We start from the raw sequence: 27,917 nt of genomic DNA on the forward strand, positions 1-27,917 counted from the left end.
AGTCTAAGATTAAATTCCTGTTAAAAAATAATGGGAAATCTTAGCCCTGTAAATTTCCTTGTAAGGCTAGACCGTGTAATTAAGGCGTTCACTTATTTAATGATGTCTACGCACATTGTTAGTGTACCGTTGAGAAAATAACATGATTAGTTTGCAAGACCTACAGAATATTAGCAAATTTGGTGTAAGAGCAGACACCTGAGAGGCTTGCTCCGGAAAATGTTAAACCCGCTCTAAATACATCTTGTTGCCATGGTTACGAGTAATGTTTCAAGAGTTTTGATCGCTAACTAGCATACTGTCTCCGGTTAAAGTTACCAGACCACGAACAAATAATGGCTGACATACCCAAACACCCAGATAAATTTGAAGACGTTTTAGTTCAGGTAATGTTTCAGTTTTATTGGCTGTGTATTAGATTCCATTATATAATTTAGTCTACACTGACTTGTCAGACTGAGGTATGTTTGTATTTGCAGGTTCAACATGACTTAAGCCAACTTAAGTACAATATTGAAAAAATCAATGTGGGCGAAAAGACCGCAACTCTGGATATCAAAGTACTGGACAATGCCATTAGTAAGACCCAAAGTAGCATCAGGGTAAGAAAGTTTTATGCTAACTACAATATTTACATTTAATAGAAGTCAAATGAACTGATTACAAAGATAATGGCTTTTACTTCTAACACACAGAGACACGCAGAGGATTATTTGAAAAGTGTAAATAAGCAGCAGCTGGTTCTTCCAACCATTGTAGACATAGAAAAACAGACCTTAAAGACTTATAAATGGTAAGTGAATTAAAGCTAAGCCTGTTAGGGGATATATTTTTAAGAATATTTTTATGGATGTTAAGAGTTTGCATAACTGTTATCCTGAAATAATGACTTTGTACAGGAAACCCTCTCTTGAAAGTCTCCCTGATGTGTATTCAAAAAGAAAGACATTTGGCGCAGTATTCCCTGAAAGAAAGGTACATTCCCCCACTAGTTTTCACTCATACTTTCTAAAAGCTAAGAAACTGTTCCTGTTAGCGCTGTTACCAAGAAGATCTTGAGTTCAAACCAAGGCCAGTCCTTGGAGTAGAATTAGCATTTTCTCCCAGGGCTTATGTGGGTTCTTTCCTAGCATACTTCCTTCCACAGTCTAAAAACATGAATGTAAGACAAATGGTCATCGTAAATACTCCTATATGTGTCTCGGTGTGGGACATGGGCTAAAAACCTGTCCAAGGTTTACCCTAAGTCATATCCATGCACCTACAAGAATTTAGCAGATAGTGAACATAGATGGATAGAAATAAACAGTTCAGACATTTAAGCATTTTTTGTTAAGGTTTTATTTTCACCATCTTTTTTTTATTATTATTATTATTATTTTTTTTTTTTTTTACAAAATTGAAATGTTAATATAGAAACAGAAACCATAACAAATAATTAAGAAATAGCACCTATCTAATGGCTGGTATCAATAGTAAAATAGTATCTGCCTTGGAGAGAACTACATTTGTAATTCAGTTTTACCAACTAAAGTGGCTGCAGACATAAAGAAACAAAATATGAAATAACCCAAACTATAAATTGAATGGTTGTAAATCTTAAGTAATTCTGTAAATACAAAAGATAAATGTCATGCAGTCTTTAAACCAAATAGGCAGCAAGGAAAGAAGACGTACATTTAGTGACTAAAGTAAATTCTTGAGTCTACCAAACCTTAAATGGAAACTGGTTTCTATGTTCTGGTTTTTATGCCTTACTGCTCTCTGCCCGTGGGGAGGTAGGTGACAGTCCATATGCAGGGTGGGTGGGACTCTTGATGACACAGGATCCCTGCTGCTGCTTCTAGCCAGGTACACCCTCAGCAGATGAACGATTTTTATCTCTCACAACAGCTGCCCCTTCTTCCTGTCAGTGTGAGAGTTGTTCCTGTAATGTGTTCTGTAAGAGAAATTAAGGACCCCTTTCACTACACATGAAAAGAATGCTGTCAGAACTGGTATGATGAGCACAGCTGGTCCACTTTTGGTTGGGTACTTGGTCTATATGAGCACCTTGAAAACGTGGGTGCTTCCAAATCTGGACAGTTTTTTCACATTTGTTTTGTCTGGACATCAGAAGCAGAGCTTTTACTTTCCATTCATAATCCCAAGAGCATCTACTAAGTCGTTTTACATTGATACAAATATGAATTATTGCAGTGGCCTTTAGGTCTTATCGACTTCTGGTTGTCCCAAGAATCACAGTTTTTATATTACGCACATGCAAATATCACAGAACAACTGCTTTAGACTCCAGCAGAGGAAAATTAGATCTGTGTGCAGCAGGGCTCAGGATGAATCCCTGGGGTGGCTGCTTGAGTTATGGATAATGAAGGAGGTTGAGATGCCACAGATTAGAACATTTATTGTCTTTTTGAAGGAAAAAAAAAATCATTGGCAAAGTTATTATCCATAACCTAGCCCCTTTAGTCCAATAACAAAGCATTTTTAACAAAGACAAGAAAAGTGGCCTTTTATTGGATTCCCAGATGGGAGAAATTTGAGCGGATAACAGAAAAATATATGAATGCTGGAGGTATACTAAATATGACTCACTGTGTTTTATGAGAGCCATGATAAATTGTTTCATAAACATAACTATAACTATCATGTCTATTTGGGCCTTTCATTCTTATTCTAGAGGACGTTTGATACCCAATTTTGTTCTTCCAAAGATCATTAACCACGCTTTGGTAGACAAAATGATATGCATGGATTTTGAAACTGCAAAAGGAATTTGAGAACTTTAGATGCGGTAAAAACAGATGATCTATTTCAGCAGTCAGTCGGATAGAGAACAAAATAGGCCAATCTTTCCATGACTGGCTTTGTTTGGCAGTCTGATAAAAAAAAAAAAAAAAATCTGTTTTTTTATATTTACAAATTTCCAACCTAAAAATGGAGAAATGTACTTTGGTTATATTTCTTAGTTAAAAACAAAATGTAGACATTTTTTTGTCGCATCAGTGAGACTCCTTTAAAACAATAACCTCTAAAGACAAACCTGTAATATGTTTTTATATCTTTTATATGTTGTACTTTTAAGGAATCAGAACATTATACTTCAGTGAAATCTGGATATTAGTGCTGGCTGATTGTTGCATCTCTAATATTTTAAGTTGTTATTTTATAGACTTTATCTGTAAGATGTACCCTTTGTCTTGCCCAATGACTGCTGGAGATAATCTCTACTTCTACTTAGAACCTTTAAAGATTCTCACTGTTTTAAATTTGGCAAATTTTGTTTCTACATATTTTATTAGCAATACATCTCTATATTTCTGACACATTTTATATAATTACTTGTTACTTTTGTCAGTTCTTACTCTTGACATCCTCAGACACTTTATAGTGGAGCAAAGAGTAATGGTCAAAGCCTGAATTTAGATTCCTCAAGTCGCTCGTTCAGGCAAACTGTGACATAAAGGTCACTTGACTTAGTGATGACATCTAGCCCTTATCATAACAAACAAATGAATCTTTACAAAGGTCGACATTAGTTTTAGATTTTTTTTTTATATACACTTTCTTTGCCAATATGATTTTGTTAATCTGTACCTGACATGACAAATAGAGGCCAAAACTGTCACACTGCTCCAAGAGAGATGGAGGTGCTGGCTAGCGAAAGCGGAAAACAGCAGATTGTAGCACATCAGCATTCTCCTGAAGAAACAGGCACCTGATTGCTGCGCTATGGGCTGCTGGTTTACAGCTGTCTCCAGACAGAATCGACTACCTGTTCCTGCATGCCAATAAGACAGCCGTAGCCTCCGCAACTGTTAACCACTGGCTCTCTGCCTGCTACCGCCTCCTGCGACTGAGCCCACTTCTTTTCTGTACCATGTCTGTGCCAAGGGATGGGCTTTTTGCATTTTTGCAATTTTACAAAAGGTGGCACCTTTTTCCCCAGCCCCGTCTGAAACAGATGTGTGCCTGTGAGGGGAGAGTGTTCCAGCACCTGGCTCCTACCCATGGTCTGTCATAGTGCTCAGTGGTCTGAGAAGAACAAAAAGATAACATGAGGACATTGGGAAAATAGTCTTGAGAAACAGCCACTTTGAGTTTTTAGAAGAAGTAAAGTCTTTCAATTATGTCTAGAGATCTACCTGGTTACTTTAAATCAGGTAGATTCTATACATTTATTGCCATTGTGTTATATTGCATGCTAGTAGTAGTAGTATGTTAGCTAGTCCTTGCATATTAGCAAATGTTAGAATATTGAGAGGGATATTTTGTATGAAAATGGTTCTGCTGACCCCTCTCTTTGCTTTCATGCCCCAATGCCCAACCCTAACTATATTTAACCTAGTCATGGCCTGTAGTCTCACTGTTTAAAAGCATCTTCAAATGCTAGTGGTGTTGGGCCTTAAACTTGGACTTTCAAAATTAAGTTTACAAACACTTTCAAAATAAAAGCTTCTGTGTTTAATAGGTTACAATAATCAAAATAAAACTTTGGTGTTCTCTTCCAAAAAAAACCAAAAAAAAAACCCTCCATTGTTTATGCATTAACTTATTTGAAAACCAGTAAATAATGAACAATACTAATTAAAGAAATGTTCTGTGTAGGTGAAACCTGAGGCCGCAGAGAGGCTTGCAGTTACCAAAGCAAAAGGAAAATGTGTTCAATATCTTCCTGAAGTTGAACTGGAACCAGGTTAAATGTCATCTCACCACCACCTCATATCTGTCACTCTCCTGGCATAACACTTCTGTTTCCTCAACCTTTCTAGTTCTTTCTTTCTCTTTGTAAATAACTACCTCCAAACTATCTGCTAAAATGTGTGTCCAACTATATTTTCAGTGCATGACTTCAAGCACACTGTTTTAAGTTGTTATTTTATTGATTTTCAATTATGTCTGCAGTGATTAAACCAAGCTTGCTTCGAATGTCGGCTCAGCACAACATTATGTCTCTTCAGCCCAGGCTGGAATTGCACTTTTCAAAAAAAGGTTAGACAGTAGCTTATTATGACAATACTGAAGTTTGTCTGTCTGTACAAAATATAAGCATAGCCAAAACACAGATTTTTTCCCATTAATTTACAGTTTCTCTTTTGCTTTAGTTTCTCAAATTGAAATAATTAGCACAAACTGCAAAACCTTGTTGATAACCCGCAAAAGCATGTGGCTAGCACAAAATGGATACTTCATTCCTCAAAAGTGAAGTGTTCATGTCAGTTTCAGTGTCAGTATGCAAAAGCAAAGTGTAAAACAAGTTTAAGAAACACCCTTTGGGTAAAGCTGTAAACAATGTAATCAGTGAAAGCTGAGATTCACCTGAAAGAAATTTCAGGAACGAATGATAAAGAAATACATCAGTTTTGCTCAATGACTCAAGCAATGATATGAGAAATTTTAATCGGAAAGGGAATAACACTATTCGTATGTTTAGTTTAAATAAGCAGATTATAAATCTATAACAGAGCAGACAATGCTCTTGATACATGTCCAAAAATATATGCAGTTTGTTGGAAAGAATGAGAAACTGCTACTAGGATTAGCAGAAAGGAACAGCTATGAGAATTTTAATTCTGAGAAATGCACCAAAGCAGTTAAAAAGGACTGTAAATACCATGCCTACTCCATCAATTGACAGTATTGACTAGATACTAACATTCAGTCAATCAACTTAAAAAAAAACAAAAAAAAACTGTCCTTGGTTTTTGTGTGTGTGTGTGTGTGTGTGTGTGTTTGGACATGACAGAATTAGATTTCAAGCCACATAAGGAGTCAGAATGTCAGGCGCATTCAGAATCCAGGGTTGGCATAAAGGTTGGTGAATCCGAACATCTCTTGACTAGTTTACCAAGTTTACCGACTCAGATCACAGCTTCTGACAGCATGGACCAGATGGAAACCCAGGTTTGAACTCTTTCAATTTTTTAATTATTTTAGATCAAATCATTGCAACGAGTTGTGTAATAATATGAAAAAAAAACCACATCAGGTATTTATTAATATTCTGGTGATGCACCTACAGTGCCTTTGAAGAAGTATTCATACCCAAATGAACTTTTTCACATTTTTTAAAAGTGTAACCACAAACAATGCATTTTATGAGGATTTTATGCGAGACCACCCCACAAAGTAGTGGAAGAAAAAATTAGGATTTAACATTGTTTTTACAAATTAAGAGCACTTAGTCAATAAGATATACAGCAATTGTGAATCAGTTATCTATTTTTCTTATGCAATAGCTCAAATCTACTTGATCTGTCATGTAAAAATCTAACAAAACACACTAAAATTTGTGATAAAATCTGAGAAAGTGAACTCATTTTTGAATACATTTGAAGACACTGTACTTTGTATATTTTTGCTCTGCAGGACCAGTCTGTAGATGCTTATAAAAGCACCAACATATTCCCTTTTACAATCGTAAAGGGACAAATCGATCCGATGGCGAAAGATTTCATTTGCTTCAAGGAGAAATTTAGTTGGTGCTGGAGCAACGTGGCGGAAGTTCTGAATGACCTGACTAAACTGCTCCGAGAGTTTGCAGTGCCTTTTGCTAAAGTTGATGGAGAACACTTGATAGAGTTACTCCGTGAATCTAATTATTGTTGGAGAAAGACTCTGCCAAAGGCCGCTCTCTTCTCAGTGCTTGAAAATAAGGGGGAGGTATTAGAACTGGTCTCACGCCCAGGTCAACGCTACAGAGGGGAAGGAGGCAGAGATGTTGCTGCCACCCGTATACAGACCTGGTGGAGGCGCTACGTCATCAGGACTTGTTACCTGTACTACTACCGCCGCAAGATGGCAGCGGAAGCTATCTCGCTGTCATATATGTTTCACTATCAAAAGTGCCAAGTGAAGAAAACCCTTCAGGCCAAGCGTTTCAGGCAGCTGATAAATTATCGCCGCAGAGCAGAGGTGATGTACCATCAATACTTGCGTTTCTTTTTACTAACTTATATTTAAACTTTTTATTTTAACTGTGTTTTGAATTTTTGTACGTATATATATATATATATAAAACTTCTTTTTTTTTTACCTCAAAATCAGAAACTAGAAAAAAAAATAGTGCTTTGACAGAAGAGCAAATTCTTTTGGATGAAATGTCTGATGACAAAAAGAAATCAAAAATTAGTGAACAGAAAAAGCTAGTTTAGGGATACACTTGAGACATCAAGCTGACCATAAGCGTGACATCTAATATAGTAAAATACTTATAATTGATAGTTAGGTAGTTCTTTATTTATTATTATTGTTTATTAATAACATCAATTGTTCATTTTAAATGTGCTGCACTTTGTCTTTTTTTTTTTTTTCAACTTTTAGTTTCAATTGTTTTCGGCTGGAGGTGGCTAATGAAAACTCACTTTCATTTTGAGCCACATCAACATCATTCCTGTTCTCAAAGTGGCAGAGACTAGAGGCGGGCCGGACTCGGATTTGGTCCCCAGGCCTTCAGTTTGACACATGTGGATTAAAAGATTCTAAATAGAGACAGTAAATTTATTGGTTTGACCGTTTCTACTTGAGTAAAAAATAGCATTGCACTTACCAAAATTGACTTGTATTTGAATTAGATCTTACTTTAAAAGTCACTAGATAAAACATTTTAGATCTTTATTTTAATAAATTTATCGAAGTCCTTTTAAAATTACTTTCTTTGATTCTTTTATGCATTTAAATGTACTCCTTTTGCGTGTAGATGTCACGTCTGTGCTGTCATCTGGCCTGAACATCTTTTAAAGCTCTGACATAATATTAATTAGTGCCTACAAGTTCATTTAGTTTGAACATCGTTGTGTGTGTATACATGCACTTAAAACATGTTCTCACTCTTTAAACATTCATACCCTGTTAATTAAGCCTGCTAATCTTCCCCTGGCAGTAGCATCATGTACCTTGCTGATTGAATTAATTGTGAGAGGATGTTTCCAAAAGTAAACACTTAATTTAATTATGATGGTATTTTATGCTTGGTTTGCTTCTGCGAGCCAAGAGAGATTGGTTTGGTGTGTTTTATCCATGCGGCGATGAGATGATTTGTGTGTGTGTGTGTGTGTGTGTGTTTGTGTATGTGCTCAGTCAGCCTCCTCCATGATCACTTCTTTTCTCCGTCCCCAGCGTCTGGCAGAAAACTGGAAACACATCCGGTCGTCCAAGAGGACCATTATCCACATCCCTTCATTAGGTGGCATTTGTCGCCCGCCACACACACTTCAACACGCACACATTTGATCTAGAGGCAGTCATCCCCGGTCTCGCCGCTCTGCTGTCCCCAGCCCGTGGCCTTGGTTCAGACACTCTGTCTCGTTCAAATGACTCTCTGCAGGAAAGCGCTCACTAGATGATGACAGTCCCTGTGCCAAGGAACCGAACAATTTAGTCTCAATCGCCATTTAATTTGCAGATTAAGCAAATGAAAAACCATTATGCTGAACGTGTACAAGAGGCGCAAAGGTCTTATTTTACTGCTGTGCACAAAAACGCCGCACGCATGTGACAAAAAAATGAAAGACTGCTGTGCATTCGCAATAAACAAAGAGTACAAGCCATGATCAGTTCATGATCTAATTTCTTCACAGCACAAATTTAGACTGTAATCAGGCATGTGCATTGTAAATCATTGAGCGATTGTCTAAAATTATTAAGCCTAATTACTAGCAGATGGAATGCTTTATTTGCACTTGGGGTGGCTACAGAGAGTGCTGTGCGAGCAAGGATAATTAGAAAGTTGAACCCCATTGTTGTTAATTAGCATGAATCCAATCATTTAATTACCTTGATTCAGTTGAGGATTCCCTCTCACACAGGCTAAGATCCTGGCGGTGTCATTGGATGTAGTTTAGTGGTGGCTGGACATGGTGTAGAAGGACTCCCTGCACACGACAGGCTCTGCACCTGCTAGTTATTACGCTGAATTAATCATCGGATTGCTGTGCAGCCTGATTAGACTTTAATTCCCTTATCCCCAAGTCTAGTGACATGCACATCCCATCCAAAGCTAGCTGTACAGATCTGGAGGTTCGTACAGTGTCAAAGTGAATTTAATAATTGTCTGACCTTATTCTAACAGGGTTCTCCCAGAGCTGGAGACTGAGCACCAGGAAATATGACATCCTCCAGAACATCCAAATCACCAGGCTGTGTGATATTAGAGGTAGGGATGTTTATTGAGAGCTCACTCATCTTGTTGAAATATTTAATTTGTAAAACCCCCTTTTCTGATTCCAGATGAAAACGTGGAGGTGATCTACATATGCCCAATGCGTCTGGGAGAAGACATCTTGCAGTATTACGACAATTTTCTGAGAAGGAATGGGGCTGACAGCAGCACCAACCAGGACTTGCCCTGCAACAAGCGGTTTCTTATCCTAACACCCGAGGCTGTGGATCATTTCCCTGTAAGATTGATCATACTCACCTGTGTGTTTATACATGAGCTTTTGACTAATATGACAATGCATTTGCAGTGGTCTAGCAAAAGTTGCTACAGCAGTATTAGACAGAAGTCCTTTGGAAAATTATTAAAAACTCTTGAACTTTTAAATTGTTGTCACTTTGCAACTCTAAACTTTAGTACTTTTTGTGTAATTTATGTGAACAAGCAACATAAACTGGTGCATGAAAAGTAAAAAAAAAAGAAGAAATAGAAATTTGAAAAGTCAAAGCACATTCATTCCTCAAATGTTAGACATAAATCTAGTTTAGAATCAGAGGGGAGACTTGAAAATGGATGCTTGCAGACACTCTCCTTTCAACCTGCCAAACCTCCAGTTATGCCCTGCTTTGTGTCTGGTTTGTCGCACAAAATCCCAGTAAAAAGCATTGAGGTTTTCGGTTCTAGCAGAACCAATTAGGAAAAAGTTCAAGGTGTGTATCCTGCATGCCACTGCACTCCACCACGGAGTGCTACAGTCATTTGCAGTTTGTGTAGTGTCCTCTAGGGGGTACTAGAGGTGGCCGTTACCATGCAGCTGTCCTGAGAGAGCAGCTGTTTAATGTTTTTCAGTGCATTTAAAATTAAACTTCTGTTTTATCTTTTGTAAACACAGTAAAGTCGATTGTGTTGAGCTTAATTAAAACATTTGTAATAGTCTATAGATGGTTTTCACAAAATAATTAAACTTCTGCTGCCTTTCTTGGACTGTTTCTCACCTAAAAACTCCCAAAAAATTATTTTGCGACTCTAAAGTGTTTCAGCATTAAACTGTTCTTTCCAAAATGTTTTAGACCGAACACGCAACATGACGTAGCCTTCCTCATTTCTTTTTATTGATTTCCCCACTGTTTTGTTGTTAAACTGTGCCAGACGTGTTGCTGAGATGAATCACTCCTACCCGTGGCTGGCAGCGCATTCTGCTAGTGACAGAAGGGATAATTCCACGTGGATCAAATAAATACAGATGTGAAGTAATTAGTTGTATTCCCAAGGAGCTCGTTGGTAGCACACATTAAAGAAGTGAAGGATAGGCGAGGTTTTCCGCAGGCTGGTTTTATCAATTCAACCTGCTGAAATACATGAGAGGTCAAAACCCTGCTGGCTGTTTCAATAATAGACCTATTGAATGTACACAATGATAAATCAGGCTGAGAAACAACCCTTGGAAGATACCCTGGTAGCAATTGACTGCAGCCTTCATCTCTCATTTCGTTTGCTTTAGACCCGCAACATGTGTCTGTCTACACTGCTGAAGTACAGTCCGTGCACCCTGAAGCAAATCAAACGCCAAATACAGGGGAAGCAGGCCTACATAGTGGGTGGAGTTGGCCACGAGGATGACCTGGAAGTGGCTGATGAGCTGCGTGTGCCAATCTTGGGTCCAGAACCGGCTGTTTCACAACTCTACGGCACCAAGTCTGGAGGAAGAAGGATATTTTCCGAAGCAGGACTGGAAGTACCCCCTGGAAAAGGAAATGTGTTTTCACTTAATCAGGTATGGCACCGAAAGCGCAATTACAAGCCCCCATGTGCCCACTATTACAGACAAATAACAAAAAAATGTGTTTCTTTTGGCTTAGCTTTATGAAACACTGGCCGAACTTATTGCTCAAAATATTCACATTCAGCGCTGGCTCTTTAAGATCAACGTGCAGCGAGGAGGTTGTGATGCAGCATACTGTGACGTTTGCCACCTTCCGTGCTACAGCTGGGCTCTGCGGCGCTACCAGCATTTTGGTCCTGATCTGTGGCACTCAGAATGGGTTCAGGTAAAAATGGGACACGCTTGGTTATGTCTGTATCTCCTTGCCATAAAATAACAGAGCACTCACTGCTAATAATGTCAGTTAATGTTTATACCATGTTTATGACCTTTGCATTTCTTCACACAAAAGAGAAATTGTTATATTTATAATTAAAATGGCCTCAAATCATAATTCAGTTCATTTTATTTAATATTACTACAATTCACAACAAACATTCTCTCAAAGCACTCAGATACTCAGAACTACACAATCAGATCAAACCTGTACAATCTTGTTGTTTGATCATAGTTACATTATAGTGCAGTTAATATTAGTTTAAAATGTCAATTGGTGAAAAAGTTTTCCATTGTGGCTCTAAAAAGTGTACTTATTTAAAGTACTTTTTTCCTTTTTTTATCTTTATTGTGTACAAGATAAAGAAATTACTCGGAGAAGAAATTCCGTGGTCTTTGTGATGTAAAATATATATATATATATCATGATAAATAATTTAAAAGTCTTATCTATATTTATCTATATCATTTATCTTGTACAATTAAACTCCAAATACCAAAATATATTGTTGTTAACAGACATTAATGAGGAAAAGGGTTAGCAAATAAAAATACAAAATTGGACATTTCTAAAACTTATGGAAAGACAAGACTGAAACTGGTCACTAAAACACTGAAGGCATATGCAGTCTCCTTTATTATTTGTATCTTTGGACTTAGGAGTGAAACACATAATTATTTTCTCCCTAATAATCACATCACATTTAATAGTTAATTTAATTTTATCAGTGTTGTTTTTTTGTCCTCTGATAATTTTTTGTTTTGCAAAATCAAAAAATGATTTTGCAAAAAAAAAGATCAAAATCCATTAAACTGCATGATCAAAAATATGTAATCACAGAATTTCCTAAAGATTTACAGTGAGTGTATCGACATATCCTAAATGAATAAAATGCATAGCCTGCTTAGAACTACTTTTAAACATATATCTTTAAACCTTATAATCATTGTGTGTAGCAGATGCTTGATTTATTTACTCTAAAGCTACATTCTACAGCCATTGAATAGGTTTGAGCCATTTATATTACTAAAGCATTTGGTTTCAAAGTATGGATTCTGATATAATCATGGCCATACTTATATTTAAAACAAATAAAATGTACTTAATTGGTGCTAAACCATTTACTTACTTCAGATACAATCTGTACAGTTTCTGAGCCCCTGGCTCTTATTTCTCATATGCTTACAAAGTAGCCTTTGATTTTCTGTCATGTGTTAATTACCGTATTTTGCCATTTAACCGGGAGCTTTGTGCAAACTAATTACAGGGTAATGATTGTGGGCTTGGAGCACAACGATTTTACTTTTTATTCCATTTGAAAGAACAGCAGTCATCTCGAGTTTCTTATGGCTCACTCTGTTTCATTCCCATCAGCTTGTTCTTTGATTCACGGGGTAGGCATGGTGCAGGGCTGTAATTGTTGTGGCTTTGGTGCTGTTAATTATGGCAGAGAGGAGCTGAGCCACAGCCAAGGTCCATAATGGCGACTGAGACTGCATGGGGAAAGTAAATGGGGTTTCTTTCACCAGCTGGGGTCCCATGGAGACAGAAGAGTGCCGAGGCCCCCAGTGTAGGCCAGCAGCCTCGGGGCTTCTGGGCCATATGGACACAACACTTTCACTGGCCTTTATTCTACACCTTGCTCTTTTAATCAAAGCAAAGCCCACTTCCTGGGCCTCTCATTGCATGATTTTTATAGTAATTTTTTTGGGTTGTTTTCTCTTAAAATGAATTGAAATGGACTGGAATGGTTACCTTTTATATAAAGACTGCTGAGCACAACAGTTTGACTCTTAATGTTGAAAGATGAGTAAACAAAGTTGCTCATCAGATTGAAACAAATATTAAAAATACTGGAGAATTGTGTCTCATAGAGGAGAAACGGGAGATATTTTCCGCAGAAAATACTACAGAGAACTAAGTGAAAAAGGAAAATAGACAATCTTTGTTAAATACTTACAAACATTTCAAGTATTTGGTGTAAAGAAGTTCACAGTTGTGGTAGTTTTATCATTTACCAAAATAGATCAGAGTATGAATGAAGAATTGCAATTATCCATCATTTTTCTATCTTCCACTAAGTTGATTTAACAGTAAATTACAACTAATTAAATTGTAAGTCAATCATAATGCTTTTCTCTTTTAATAATTATAACAATATACATAAATAAAAAAATAAATACATGGGGAATTAGAGAAGTAATTGGCCTCAGTATGTGTCCATATTTTTTTAATTAACAGCTGTGCTGAAAAGATTTGTATGAAAAAAAACTTGATTCATATAAATATATAAACCATGTGTTCCTTAGGAATATTACCAACAATTAGATCCCTTCTGGCTGAGCGAAACAAAGCCTTGAAGGGTACAAAAAGGAGGAGGAGCCATTACATCCACATCAATGAGCGCTTACATGGAGGTCTGAGGAAAAGCACGTGTGTTTCTCTAAATATTGTGAGGCCCGCAGCAGCTTCCAGCACAATGTTTGAGCCCACAGAAAGCCCCCCAGGCCTCTTTTAGCATTTACACAGAGAGAGGTTAAAGACATGTAGATCTTCAACCATGCAATGCCTGAAGGGGGCCATACACACACACTTAAGCGCTCACACAGCTTGCATATGGATCATTAGGCACAAGAGGGTAAAAATTACACCTAATAGCTTCAACAGATGGAGTATTTTTTCCATCATGCTGTGTACAAACAGATCTTGAGAAAAACCTTATTTAGGTTAAGTTTGTCAACGAAATGGGTCATTTGACAATCACTACCACTGGAGAGGTAGAGGGACGTTTCATACAGTTGTTGTCTGTCTAAATACTGTGCAGCCTCTTGGACCACGGAGAAGCTCGGATGTCTACTGATTTGTCTGAGCAGAGTTAACCTGAATTTGGGATTTGAAGAAAATTTATGTCACTTCTTTTTCTTTCATTTCATAAATAATTATTGTTCATAAAAATTCAACAATATGCGTAAAGCTGAAACTGCCTGAGCATTGAATTTGTTATGGTTTGTTGTGGCTTTATATTAATGTTTTAATGGGACTAATGAGTTAGATATTCATTGACAACGTGTAACCTTTCAGAAGTTATTCCCATATAAGAATTATTGTCCACACCCTGCTTCCACTAAAAACATAGACATAAAATAGCAATCAAAGGGGAGAACATCTTTTATTTCTGACCAGATTGCTCTGCTTTATGAGGACACCAAGCCATTGCTGAATCCTATCACAGGGCAGTGTGCGTACTTTAAGTCCAAATAATTTATTGCGAAATACCCTTCTCTCTTTTCCTTTCTGTCCTGCTGTTTCTGTGAACTGCACAGGCAAAGTCCCAGGGTGAGCTTGCTCTTCCGTTGAGAATGACAACCGTTCCCTTACACTTTTTGCCGCGCCATTGTGTGCTTTATGGTTTGTATAGGGAGAATCACTGTGTAGCATTTGACCTCGCCTCTTACAGTACTTGAATATGATGATGGCTGTTACATGACTGGAATTTCAACGGCATAATCTCTGGTCCCGTCTCCGGTGGAGCCAGACGCCATATACTCAAAAAAAAGTAATGCTCTGGAGAGCAGGAGGGGAGAACAAATATGTTATCAGCATTCACAAATTATCTTTCACTCAATTTTCACATATTCTTTTTTTTTTCTATTGGAAAATGTAATTCTCGTATAGCAGTACACATACAGTGCATTGAATTGTCTTGTGTCTTTTCACATTACAGCTACAAACTTCAATGTATTTTGTTGGTAATTTATGTTACTGACCAACCCCACACAAGAAAATAATACAAGATTGTGAAAGGTTGTTATAAAGAAAAATCTGAAAAGTATAGCCCGCTTTTGTATTTAAACCAGTTTACTCTGATACCACTAAATAAAATCCAATAAAACTTTTAAAAGACTAAAACAAATATGCAGGCAGATAAGATGTAAAACTGTAGAGAAGAGTTGACTTATTTAAAACTTTATCTCAAACTTTTTCAGTCTTGTGCGCAATCCTTCAAACCATCGCCCAAAAGTGAAAATAAAATGACACAGCTGTAAATCTTCCAAGCTGTCCACCAGCTGGACTGAATGCATTGGTTAGGGGATCATTAACCAGAGATGCTTCTCTGATTAATGGTAAGTGGAGAAACTGCAGTCACATGTAAAGGTGGAAGAACTTATGGACATGATAACTTGTCGTCGTTTACTCCTCAGATCTGACCTTTTATGGAAGAGTCTCATCATTGCTGAAAAAGTCCCATTTATAGTTTGTGACAAAATGACCTAATTTAAGTCCAGCTGCAAAACCAACTGAGATTTGTTGCAAAACTTCAAAACTGATGCAAAACTTCAAAACTGGTTTCTACCTGATCTGTCTGAACCTAAGCTGGTGTGTAAAGAAGCATGGGCAAAAAGTCAGTTTTTAGATCTGGAAAGCTTTTAACGACACACCTGAAACGACGTACAGTTGTTACTGAAGAGAAAGGTGGTTCTACAATATATTTATCCAGGTAGTTTAAATACAAGTAGATGCATCAACTTTTAGATTTTAATTTCTGGAATCTATCATAAAATCTTGATTAAGATTTGTATTTGTAACACAATAAAATGTGGAAAACTTGTAAGGGTTTAGGTATTTCCCAGGGAATTGTAGATTATCGTTCACAGAAGCATGTGTATAAAAGAGGCCCTCCAAACAGTCCATTAAACTGACTCATACCGCAATCTGCCAGTTGTCGTTTTACATTATGAACATCAAACAACGACAGCGAAAGCTTTTAGACAACATATTCCCATCCATTTAACTGCACGGCTTTTTTTGGAGACAATAGTGTACTTGAGTTGCTAAACTGTGTAAAGGACACCTAAAGCAAAAGCTGAAAATTAACAGCATAATTAAGTGGTGAAACCATAATGGCATTTCGTATTTACCGAAACAAGAGTGATATCGATCCCAGTCAGGCCCTGATTGATCCCCAGATAGATGGGGTTTGCTTAAGTATTCATCAGCCGCCCAGTGGAGAGAGTTGTTATTGAGGGCAGGTGGTTCGAGGCTGCGAGTTAAAGCTATTAGACTCCTGAGGCCTTCTGATAATAGGCTGTCACTCACAGATAGACACTCCTGCAGTATCCATCAGACACTCACACAGAAATTGAAGCAGCCTCTGAAGTCTAAAGAATAACTCGCAATCACCGGAGTCATCTGGATAACAGGATGTAGCCGTTTTGTAGCCAACAGCCATACGGCCTGACTGTCACAGTCTGTTGGAGTTTGAGTTCAGTTTGTTTATTTTGATTACTTTGTTGCATCTCGCGTTTCATTTATTTCTGTGGTCTTGATCGCTAATGTTACTTTTACCTCAGTTCCTTAATTTTCTGACCTTAAACACCTGCTTTCCATATGCTCATTTACTCACCTGTGTTGCATCTTTTAATCAAGTTCTCAGGATATGTACTTCTTGTTTCTGTCACACATATGCTATTACTCTCGTGTCCTCTCAGTTCATTAAACATGATTCTTTTCGGCCTTGTCCTGGCTCTACATTTGGGTCTTCACATCATGACTCTGAGCTCAGAGCAAAATTATGCAACTTACTTTTTTTTTTTAGAACTTTGAGTTGAATCAATGAAAAACTACACCCACATTCATTTCCAAGTATTTTTTTTATTTGGTATCTGATGTTTATGCTTCAACATTCATTCTACAGGAAACAGTGATGATGAAGTATTTAGAAGAGATCCCAGAATGGCTGATTTTTTATACCATTCTGGCTAAATCTTCCCGTTTTCAAAGTTGGTCCGAGTTCCTGAAGATCTTCCTCAGGCAAGGTCAGACATTTATTGTCAAGCACTATTATATTCACCCGCAACTTATGAAATCTATGCATTTCAATGAGCTTTTCTGTTTCCTGGGTGCCTTTATAAATGTAAAAACTGAATCATTTACATATCTATTTTAGTAGTTATCAGAGTTCAGAATTTTCAAGTGACCTTTTATGAAGTTATCAGTAATAAAAATGTTGAATTTTCCCTTATTCTTTTGGTATTATGTCTTTGTGCGTGTAGCCATTTCTCAGCATTCATTCTGTTCAGGTGGAGTAGTGGAGGCGTACCCCCCTTCGGAGAACGTCACCTATGTGACTGTGGATATGCTCCTGGAGCCCAACGGTGAGGTGACCATTCTGTCCTGGGGAGACCAGCTGCACGGCTACTGTCATCTAGACATTGTGGGATCCATTATTCCTAAGACCTCCGTTCACATAGAGACCCTGCACTCTATCTGCATGTGTGTGGCTCACGCTTGCAAGCAGAACTACATAATGGGTTATGTGTCTGTTGGCCTGGCGACCTTTGTGGACCACAACACCATGAAGCAGAAGGTGAGACTTGCAAAGGTAAAGAGGAGGACTCAGGGTGTCATGATACATATGATCTGGTTTGTTACAACCCACATTGGGTGGAAAAGATCAATTTTTATCCACAAACCCAGATAGGTGCCTCCAACATATACTGCTCCCTAGGGATCCAGATAACAAGACGAGGTAAACTGTGGACACAGGGACGAAATGTGTCACAAGGCCCTCTAATAAACTGTCAGGTCTTATTGTGTCAATACACTGATTCCACCGTTTAAAGCTTGCCCTTTAACCTTACGATGCAGAGAAATTCAGAAGCTTTCCAACAGTAGGTCATTCTGAAGTGATTTAGTACGTTCACTGGGATAACCTGTCAAGTGTTTAACCCCTAGATGGTTACCTGCAGTGTTCTGCTGAAATAAATCACATTATTATACCAGCACACTGCTGAAGCCTCTTCTCATTTGTCAGGATTAAGTTTTGTTGAAATCTTCTTGATTCATGATATTTGAAATGGACTTCTTTATGATGGTTTAACCTCTGCTCCCAACATGTGGCAGCATTGACTATTATTGATCCGATCCTGCAAAATAAAACGCTTTGCTTTTCTTGTGCAGAAAAGCAAAGCATTTTCTGCACATTTCTGAAGCAGCAGAATGGAGAGGGGAAACAGAAACTATTTTAAACATGCTAAAAATGTGGCAAGATTAAAAAAAGATGAAATTCTCATGCCTTTAGCAGCTCATCTGACAGAAATAAACCACTTGTCATCTGCTTGGCTAGTATCAATTGTTTTAAGTACATTATATGTACATATATACATCCATATATATAAATTGAACAGGATTAGCTTTGGGCATGGTTGCCACTAGAGGGTAGTGTGTTCTGGGTTAGAATATAACTGATAGAATAAAGTTTTTTTTCTTTTTTACTGTTTAATACAATTTTATTTTTTTACATCTACTCAAGATTTATTTAATTAAAAATATTTTGTATTATTGTAGTCAGTCATTTTTATTTATTATTCCTATTAGAAAAAATAAATGTCTGAACTCGATTCAGATGTAACATAAGCTGCCCCCTTTCCTTTTTCAAGATGGCTGAAAATCACCTTTCTTATCTCTAATTTTGATCCAATTGTAAAGGATTTGAAGACGGCATAAATAACAATAAAACACCACATGCTTCCGTAGATGCAGGAACTTTAATGGCAAATTCTTGCCCGTCTCTTGACACACACAGACAAAGCTCAGACTAAGGGGAGCCACATGGGCAAACCTGTCTGGATTTAAACATCAATTTAGATTCAAACCTGTTGCTAAAAGCTGCCTACTTTATTTGATGGGAAGAAGTGGGTCACATATGTTTGCCCTTGCAGTCTCGGCGCACATTGTGGAGCAGCGGGGCCACAGCTGCAGCATCGGGGTTTTTAATGAAAATGCAAGGCAATAGAAAACAGGTACAATCCAGGCTTACATTTCCCGCGGCTTTGTTAAGAGCGACAATGGGACGCGGGAGTATGAGTTTTAGGGAGTTGAGTGAATGGCTTGCTGTTGTGTGTCCATCATGCAGGGCCAGGTAACAGTCTGATTCAAACATGCATCAAACCAAGTTGTAACTTCTATGCCTCCCGCACTAAGGGAACCAGATAAACATTGGCAGTTTGTTATACTGCTACAGGAGCAAGTGTAGTTTTCATGTAAAATTAGAGTAAAAATTTAAATTTCAGTGAAGATCTCACATTTTTAATTTACAACAAAACTATAAAAGTTAATGTAAAAAGCCTTTGTGCTTAAATTTACATCAGGATTTATATAGGATTCTGTCCTTTTGTTTAGCATATTTAAAAAAGATAATACATATATTGATAATATTTTGCATTCATTTTGCATTTGTGGTTTTTTTGTCTTTTGTATCTGCAACTTCTCTCGTTGTTTATCATTCTTTTGAGAAAATCAACCAAATTATTATTTTCATCACAAAAATTACCAGCAGTAATTTTGTTTGCAGGGAAACCTTTTGAATAGTTTATAAATAAAAATACCACACTAAACCTAACTACATTTCTCAAATGAAAAAAGTTTTTATTATTGGTCATTGAGAGCAATATATATTTTACTTTTTAGTTCATCTTTATAAAAATTCTATCATACCACATTGGTGAATTGTTAACTTTTGTTAAATCATTTGTGAAATACAATTTGACTGTTCCAGTTTTTTTTCTACAACAATTCAAGAATAAGAAAATGGAAACTTTCACATATGTTTGCATTCAGGCAGAGAGAAACTCTGTCTACTGTAGGCTCAAACTTGCCGCAATTTGCATCTGGTGGCAGGAGCGCTTGCTTTGACAAATAGGAACAGCTAAAGGAGGCAGCCGGCTGCCACTTAGTTATTAACAACTCCTTCACTGGTGATTTATTTGCCACTTTTGAAGAAAGGGCATAGCTATTAGGTTATTATCTGCAAAATTAGCCCAGTTTAAGCAGAAGGCTACGTCCATACCTGACCCCTTAATATACTTATAATGATGCCATTTACCATACATATCTGAACTTTGGTTCTCATCAGACCTGAGCCAGGCAAAGCGCCCAGGGCAGACTCAATCCACATATGGAGAAAAATCTCTGTGTTTGCTTGTGTCATCATATCACTGCATTGCCTAAACATGTTAGACACACTGAGCTACATAACTGGTCTTTTTTTCTTTCTCTCAGTGTGAATAACAATCATTTATTGAAATACTCTTTGCTTTCTCCTTCCTTCACATGTAGTTCATAATGTCTTTTTGACAGATATGGGGAATTGATCTGGACATTGGATTCAGTGACCATCTTGCCATGACCCAGATGCTACTAATGGCGACTGGAGGAACGCTCAACTGGCGCACAGGCTGTTTCGAAGTGCCAGTCAAGGAGAAATGTTCTGGACAGGAGGCTGAAGCAAAGGTATGACAATTTTAATTACTAAAATGTATATTTTGCATATTTTTTTAAATTAATTTTTCTAAGTAATAAAACAGCCCTTATTTTTAATTAGTCTGAGTCTTAAGCAAGCATTTGTAAGAGATCAGTGTGTGTGTGTGTGTGTGTGTTGTAAAATCTTTGATTTTAGAAAACACACCCAAAAACTGTAACTACACACTGAAGCGAATGAGTGTTTAGGTGCCGAATTCATTATCATTTTGATAGATGAGCCTAAATAATCAACACATTAATAATTCATACCATTTTCATTATGCATGCTTGAACACTTCATCAACCTGGTGCCAGGACTTAAACAATGGAGTTCTTTTATTAGCAGTATGCCTCAGTTTACGCTTGTTAATCTGCGACTTGTATTATTTTATCAAACATTCATTTAGCTGGTGGCCTGGTGCTTCACTGCAGCAGTTTGAGCCACTGCTGTTGTTAATGGCTTCAATAGTGGCCATCATTAGGGACCTGCATATTACAAACACAATTAAGTCCCTGTTGGACACTTTTATTGTTGGGTAAGGGCCCTGCCTTTGACAAGTGCAAACACGCAGCCTTCACAGCGAGTTATGGGCTCTATCTCCTGAGCTCCTCAAGGCTCAGGCCTGCTCTCTTTGTCTCCCAAAGGTGGCTGAGAACGGGCAACATTTTATCCTCTTAAGACTTGACATTTTTAAGTAATCAACCTCTATAGTGCTACTTGTGATTAGGATTCTTCTGTTCTAGTAATATGTTTTGTGTTTATGGAGCCCAGTTGTGCTTCTCTTTTCCTGAAGCTGCATGGTCTTTGCTTGGAGTGCTACACTGTGTAACAGCTAGGCTAATGCATTCGATCTAACTGTCGCATCCTCTAGTTAATTAAGTTTACTTCATCTGCTGTTTAGTCATCAGGTTTATCGATCAGAAACAGAAACTTAGCGGTGACCCAAGGGATTAAAAACCTTTAACTTTGTGATAATACACAAACGAAAACCTTTTTAAACATAACCCCTTAATATAGAATAATAGAATAGTTTGTAAGCCGAGGCTTAGAGCTAACCTTCATTAAAACTCACTGCATTTTCCTGCTAATGTTTGTCCCTCTATTAACAAATCCTTAGTAAGAAACATAGCTATTTAGCTGTGAGTAAAATTAGTAAATCATGTTTTCACCAAATTTGTACATTCAATTTTAATATGACATACAGCACCATATTTGATATTTCAAACAAAGTAGACCAAAATATTTCACTTGTGTTGTTGTCTTTTTCTTTCACAGCGTCTGGTGGACAGTCGCTATGCAGTTGTTGGGATCCGTCTGTTTCATTCCAACCTTTCCATGTTGTACCACAGTATATTCTTAAATATATGCAAATCGAAATGCATTGACTTTAACAAGAAGGTAAGAATCACATTTTTTTTTTTTTACTTTTTTGAAGTTAGTGTTCAAGTTACAGTGAAACATTTTGATAATATATTAGAATCTTTCCACTGCATTAGCTGTTAGCTTCAAATGTTTTTGACGTTTTTAACTCAACAACTACAGTTGTTCAGCTACATCACATGACAAATGCATAAGTAAGTAAACATGTAAGTTAGACCTGGTTTGGTGTGCAGTTGAGTTTAAGATTAGGCTAATGCTACTGCCATAGTTGGAAAACAGACAAATTTGTTTTAATCGGTATTCAAAAGTCAGATTTATCAGTTGCAAACGCAACAAAATCAGCTAGAAAGTAACCCTGAAGTTGAAATTCTGACCTGGAAAGGTTTCTCACTGAGCCTGAAGTCAAAATACATTTTTGGCTGCTCTGCATGTAAAGCGTAATGAATGCTGAAGTAAAAAAAAAAAAAAAAAGTTCTACTTCCGATGTTTCGATCTGATTCTAAAAGCGAAACCAAAATAAGATTTCAACCATTGAAAGTGAACCTTTAGCTACAATATTTGTATGCAACAAATTATAAGAAATCTTAAATATTTTAACTACTTAACTTGCTCATAGATCACTCTACTTGCTCCTGTAATATTGTGAGAATAAACTGAAGGAAAAAAAAAAACGGGTTTTGGATCTACTTTTAATAGTAAATTTGTGAAATTCCACTTCAGGAAAATCAAGGCACTGTTTTTGCTCTCTATGACAGCGATGATCGATGCACCATTGGGATGATGTGAGTATTTTTTATTGCATCGGTTTTGTATATTATGTCAAGAATAAAACAAATGTGAGCTCTTTAAAACTGAGTGGTTTTAAAGAGCTCACATGTTGGCAAATGCTTGAAATTTATCAAGGAAAGTCGCCACATTCCTTCCTTGGCAATAATAAATTCTTCTTAATATCTCATTTTAAAGAGGATAATTCAGTTTTTTGAAGTAAAGTTCTGCTACAATCTTGCAGTAGATTACCCTCGTGGCATCCTCAGTTTGAATGAAACGATGGTTGGATTTTCAGCCAAATGCTCATCAGATTGGTTGTAACACAAAATTGCCCAAAACTGGCATATCCAGCCAGAGTAATTATCTATTCAAAACACAAAGCTGTTTAAAATATATTTCAGTCAAAACCTCTTGACTGAAGACCACTTTAAAAAGATTCAAGTACTCCTTGAGCACCAAACATTTTCAGATTAAGACAAATAAAAGTGTTCATTAAAAGGCAACGGTTGTTTCTCTGACCTTCCTCGACCGCTCAGTGAATCTTGATATTTAATTTGCAGCTGTTCTCTTTATAGAAGCAAGTACAGATTCAGAACTTATAATTTCACTTCATTAGAACAGTAAAGCGCTGAAGAATATTAGAAGGCTCAATTAGTTTGCCAAGTCCCAACGTAAAAAACAATTCTTCACAGGATTAAGATGCCACCTCTGGTTTTGTAAATATCAGAAACTCCACAGGTTGTTAAGCAGAGGGTTATTCAACATATTTATCACAGAAATCCGTTAGCTTGCACAGCACTGGGACAGTTAAATCAAGCTGTGCTCATCCCCCTATAGACCGAAGATGCTATCTGCTGAAAGTTTCATTTACCCACAACCATCAAATGAACAAGGTGATTGTTTCTTAGCAGGCAACAAGGGGATCATTAGTAAACTCGTTTGTTTGGAATGTTGTTATTAGAGCGGTCTCGGAGGATCTCCAGGGAGCTCTGGTGACCTTTGCTCAGAATTTGTCAGTCATTCATCAGGAAATATTGTCCTCTAAAAAGGGAGAAGAAACCAATTTCGAGGTACCGTGTTAACGACTTAACGATTTCCCCTCATCCATGTCATGAAACCTTCATAATCTTTTATAGCTTGTCAGTTGGAATGTGTCTGTTTAATAAAGTGCAAATAATTAATATTCACAAAGTTTGTAATTAGAACAACACTACAGATGCATTTTTGTCGGTAGGATCATGCTTATCAAAGAAATATGTCTTGCACTTTACATTTTCTTTTACTTTGTTTCTATGTAGGTGGTGATCACAAACATAGAGGACATGCTGGAGGTGATCATTCAGAACAAAAACCAACTGGAGGATTAAGTTTCTGCTCAGACACGAGCTTCACCATTGAACCCCAGAGATATGTACAGGCTGATCAAATGTAAATGTCTAAATAAACATCTTAATATTCTGACATGAATCTGTTAAATGTTAGAGTTTTCTGTCAGCTACCGTGACGTACTTTAGAAAATAAATGCTTAAAATTTTTCCATTAAAAACAGAATGTATTTTCCTATGTGCAATGGCATCCCAAAGTGTATGCACCTCTGTTAAAATGAGACAAGAATGAAACAAATCTGAGCTCCTGTCATCTGAGTTGTGGTGAATAAATGTCCCATTTTTGGTGGAAAATGTCAGTTGATTTATTGTAATGGTTTTTTTTACACATAAAAACAAACATTTTAACAGAGGCAGGTAGACTTTTGAAAGCTGCTGTACAATACTTTTTTTGAACCTTCAGACTACAACATGAATGTGTTCTTAGAGTAGGTACACCTGATAATAGATGATAATGAACAGCGAGGGTACCTTGATAGACAGATAATGATATTTAGTAATCTTTTCTCTGCACCGTTTAAGAAAGAAGAGATTACTTTGGTTATTGAGCGAAAAAGTGATTGGTGCGGTCTGCAATGTTATCCTCAAAGGACATTTTCGGTAAGTAGACAATTAAAAATAAGTTGCAAAACTTGTGAACCGTGAAGACATGTTATTTTTATTTTTATTTTTTTTACCTTTTTATTACTGAGTATGAACGACATATCCTAACTTACTGCTATTTTACTGACTTCCTTATTATTTCTCATTTTAAATGGTAATTGTTTTTTGGAGCATATCCGTATATAAAATGCTAATAAATATGTCAAACAGTTTGTGACATAATTATGTTTTTATTCAAGTTTCTTTTTATTGAAAAGCTGGAGCTGAAAGTTAAAAAGAACTTCCACCTAAATTGCACAGCTTCCTTTCTGTACCTGTATTACCATGGGCAAAGAGTTTGCTGACGTATAAACAAACCTATGTTGCAAAACTTATTTATGACAAGACGTACATTAGGACAGTTTATGGTGAGACTTAATCCAAAGTACATATGACCAGCTTTTAAGCATGTGATCATCAAGCTCACCTCAAATGGTTGGATGTTGAACACAATTTTGTGTTCCAAAAGGATGATAATCCCAAACACAAGTCCAAACAGCTTTTTAAAAATGAAAATAGCAGGTCAATTTTATAGAAGGTCAATATTAAAATAGTGGAGTGGTCCCAAACTCAATTGTGTTGAAAGCCTATGGATCACATTATGGGTTGTATGTAAACCCATACAGAAAACTCCAGAAATATTTCAATTCCTGAAATACAATTGCCTTTTATTCATAACGACCTTTTTATTCTTACTCTTTCACTGATTGTAGCAGTATCGATAATGCCATAAAAGACCTTAAAAACTGACAGGACATAAATAACTTTCGTGCACGTTCATGGCGCTCCGAACAAGAACTATATTTACCGCGCCGTGTTTCCGACCGGACAGATTTGAACGAAGTACCAGGTTAGATTTAAAGTCGCTAGGTAAACTCGGATGAAGAGGCGGAATATGACCTAATCACTGATCATAGGTGATGCAAATAATGCTGGCTAACTATGCGTTTCTCAGCATGCGGCTCTTTGTAGCAGGATGTTTTTAAACCTTAATGTTTTGGAACTTTGACCACCGGATTTGAGCTTGTTAGCAAAGTTCAGCTAAGCTCCAGGAGTCGGGATCTGCTATGGTGAGCGGTCTCAAATGTTCTGTTTCCTAGTGTTTGTTCTGAGTAACGTGACACCTGTCACTAGTGTGTCAGACTATATACTACTGAGAATCAGGTCATCTTCATTCCGTTCTTATTTTAAATATAAAAAATACTTCAAGACAATTTAGCTTGTGCTTTATATTCATTATGTATTCTTTAAGTTATAGTTTGTAATTTGTGAAAGCGTTAATTTATAACGAGGTCAGTTTTAAAGCCTTTTTAACTTAAAACCTTAGAATAAGCTCATTAAAATGGGGAAAATGAACTAACCGGATAAAATCGGTTTATGATTTGGGAAATCTGTATAGTCTGCTTTATGGGGGTCTTTTCAAAGCTTTAAACTCACCCTTTCGAATTTTAACTAATTAAATGTCCAACAAATCAGAAAGTATGTTTTGTAAGCTTTGCAATTTGTCAAAGTAATACTGCACGAGTTTGAATTGTCTAGGTGTTTTAGTTTTCAACACTTACACATGCCGAAGTGAACCTATGCAGGTGGTTGACGTATTCAAAATTTGCCCAAATTAAATAAAGTTTTAGGAAAACAGTGTGTTTTGTATTATAAATAATTAGTACAGAGTACTCCAGTTGCAGCTTTGACTTTTCCAGATATTTTAAATATCACAAGAGTCCATAAATGTAGTGAACTATCCCTTTAGAGATGAATGTTGGATAAAAAGCTGCAGATTGGATGCTGCTAACCGCAGCTTTCTAAAAGCTAAGATGACTCCTTGTTCTTATTACAGAAGTCATGAAGGAGTTTTTGCGGAAGATACACAGCATCTTTTTGCACATCGCTCTGTTTCCGAGCAGATTTGGTAAAACGGGTCCACAGCCAGCAGCTTCAGAGGTTTTGACCTGCCACCTGCAGCAGCGCAGACTCCCACCCTGGACTTCGTTCTGCGTGCGATACAGCTCCATCCACAACGACCAGTTTGGCCTGTCCAACTTCAACTGGAGAGTTCAGGGATCCAATTACCACATATTGCGAACCGGCTGCTTCCCTTTTGTGAAATATAATTGCACCAAAGCACCTCCACAGAACCTGGACTTTGAAGACAAGTTTTTTACTATGCTGAAAGTTATTAATCTAGGTCAGTATTTTCAGAGTCGGTTACAAACAAAGCAGTTTCTTTATGTAAAAGTCTAGAGGTTTATTTGATTTCATTATTTTAGACTAAAAAAGGAAAAGCGCCTGAAGATTCCTTATTTCAGTATCTAAAATAGTAAAAATCTAACATGTTACAAATACCTAAGACAAATTTCTTCTTACATCAATTACATAGCTTGTTTTCTTTGTTATTGCTACAACTTCAGTTTTTTTTTTTTTTTTTTTTTTTCCCAAACCCATTGCTAGTTTTCATTTATAAAATACTAGGCAATCACAGATGAATTCCAAACAAAAGAAAATCTGGGTATAGAATTTTGAAAACTTGCAGGACCTCTGTTGTAATGATTTGTATGCAAGATGAAAACTTCGGACTGAAAATAATAGACATGACTCATTGTTGCAGGCATCCCTTGTTTGGCCTATGGCATTGGCTGCTGGATGGTGATAGGAGCTGCAGAAACGGTGCAGACGAGTGTTGGACCTGTCACCGTCTATTTTGCCTACAAAGAAGAAGGTGCACAGTACTAAAAGTGGACACTGCTTTACTGTTTTAAACACTAATGTCTACCAAACTGCTGGATTTACTCCTCCTGGTAATGTTCCGCTGTTCCTGGAAGTCACATCACTCTGTCTGGCTCAAAGTGTATAAAGCAACTGAAATGATTATTAATTGTTTATCTGTGTGCCTTCTTGATTTTTTTTTCTTACTAAGCTGAAGGTATTTGCCAAAAACGTGAAAAAAAATTGCTCGATCTGGTAAATCTATACACCAAAAGCTGTAGTTGTAGTGAAAAATGGTTCCACAAAGTAGAACTGAACACATGCGCACACTACACTTCACAGATTTTTATTTGTAAAAGAAAGAAAAAATTACATTTCTCCCACTTCACAATTCTTCACTAGTTTGTGGTGTTTTATTACATAAAATGCTCCCCAAACTGTGGAAAAATTAAGGAGTTACTTCAGTACTTCCCTGTAAAACT

General features: G+C 36.9%; 2 protein-coding genes and 1 long non-coding RNA gene across 10 annotated transcripts in view; 2 read left to right on the plus strand and 1 right to left on the minus strand.

Moving 5' to 3' along the window:
• Positions 1 to 54: 54 nt before the first annotated feature.
• The window catches only part of iqch (IQ motif containing H), a 59,228-nt gene continuing 31,365 nt past the window's right edge, over positions 55 to 27,917 (plus strand). For 2 of the 6 annotated variants that reach the window (XM_017305397.1, XM_008412192.2), the window contains exons 1-13: positions 55 to 386; positions 480 to 602; positions 696 to 793; positions 900 to 975; positions 4,609 to 4,696; positions 4,906 to 4,992; positions 5,747 to 5,904; positions 6,370 to 6,915; positions 8,119 to 8,185; positions 9,071 to 9,154; positions 9,229 to 9,398; positions 10,659 to 10,931; positions 11,017 to 11,205. In XM_017305397.1, coding sequence (XP_017160886.1) covers positions 336 to 386; positions 480 to 602; positions 696 to 793; positions 900 to 975; positions 4,609 to 4,696; positions 4,906 to 4,992; positions 5,747 to 5,904; positions 6,370 to 6,915; positions 8,119 to 8,185; positions 9,071 to 9,154; positions 9,229 to 9,398; positions 10,659 to 10,931; positions 11,017 to 11,205 — 2,010 coding nt within the window. In that variant the 5' untranslated portion in view covers positions 55 to 335. Of the gene's footprint in view, positions 387 to 479; positions 603 to 695; positions 794 to 899; positions 976 to 4,608; positions 4,697 to 4,905; positions 4,993 to 5,746; positions 5,905 to 6,369; positions 6,916 to 8,118; positions 8,186 to 9,070; positions 9,155 to 9,228; positions 9,399 to 10,658; positions 10,932 to 11,016; positions 11,206 to 16,951; positions 17,073 to 17,336; positions 17,624 to 20,394; positions 20,548 to 21,832; positions 21,956 to 22,657; positions 22,720 to 23,666; positions 23,776 to 24,003; positions 24,173 to 27,917 lie in introns of those variants that run through there. The other 4 variants (XM_008412189.2, XM_008412188.2, XM_008412190.2 and 1 more) reach the window with 4 other exon arrangements.
• Positions 1,388 to 9,056, minus strand: LOC103466535 (uncharacterized). Its single transcript, XR_533955.2, has 3 exons — positions 8,776 to 9,056; positions 3,938 to 4,035; positions 1,388 to 1,939 (listed from the first exon to the last, which is right to left on the minus strand). It is a non-coding gene; the product is annotated as an uncharacterized LOC103466535 (long non-coding RNA).
• Positions 24,044 to 27,604, plus strand: lg6h15orf61 (linkage group 6 C15orf61 homolog). Of its 3 annotated transcripts, XM_008412193.1 has the most exons (4): positions 24,044 to 24,133; positions 24,613 to 24,690; positions 26,570 to 26,917; positions 27,338 to 27,604. In XM_008412193.1, the coding sequence occupies exons 2-4, from the start codon at positions 24,666 to 24,668 to the stop codon at positions 27,460 to 27,462; spliced, it is 498 nt and encodes a 165-aa protein (XP_008410415.1). In that variant the 5' UTR covers positions 24,044 to 24,133; positions 24,613 to 24,665; the 3' UTR covers positions 27,463 to 27,604. The 3 variants fall into 3 exon arrangements, with proteins under 3 accessions (XP_008410415.1, XP_008410416.1, XP_008410417.1); XM_008412194.2 differs by lacking the exons at positions 24,044 to 24,133; positions 24,613 to 24,690 and adding an exon at positions 25,556 to 25,802; XM_008412195.2 differs by lacking the exons at positions 24,044 to 24,133; positions 24,613 to 24,690 and adding an exon at positions 25,570 to 25,649.

This window comes from Poecilia reticulata, linkage group LG6 (genome assembly GCF_000633615.1).
Source record: "Poecilia reticulata strain Guanapo linkage group LG6, Guppy_female_1.0+MT, whole genome shotgun sequence".
Lineage (NCBI taxonomy): Eukaryota > Metazoa > Chordata > Actinopteri > Cyprinodontiformes > Poeciliidae > Poecilia > Poecilia reticulata.

Coding starts and splice junctions, on each gene's coding strand:
- lg6h15orf61 (XM_008412193.1), top strand. CDS start 24,666: ATGTTATCCTCAAAGGACATTTTCG. Junction 24,691..26,569: donor ATCCTCAAAGGACATTTTCG/GTAAGTAGACAA, acceptor TTCTTATTACAG/AAGTCATGAAGGAGTTTTTG. Junction 26,918..27,337: donor GCTGAAAGTTATTAATCTAG/GTCAGTATTTTC, acceptor TCATTGTTGCAG/GCATCCCTTGTTTGGCCTAT.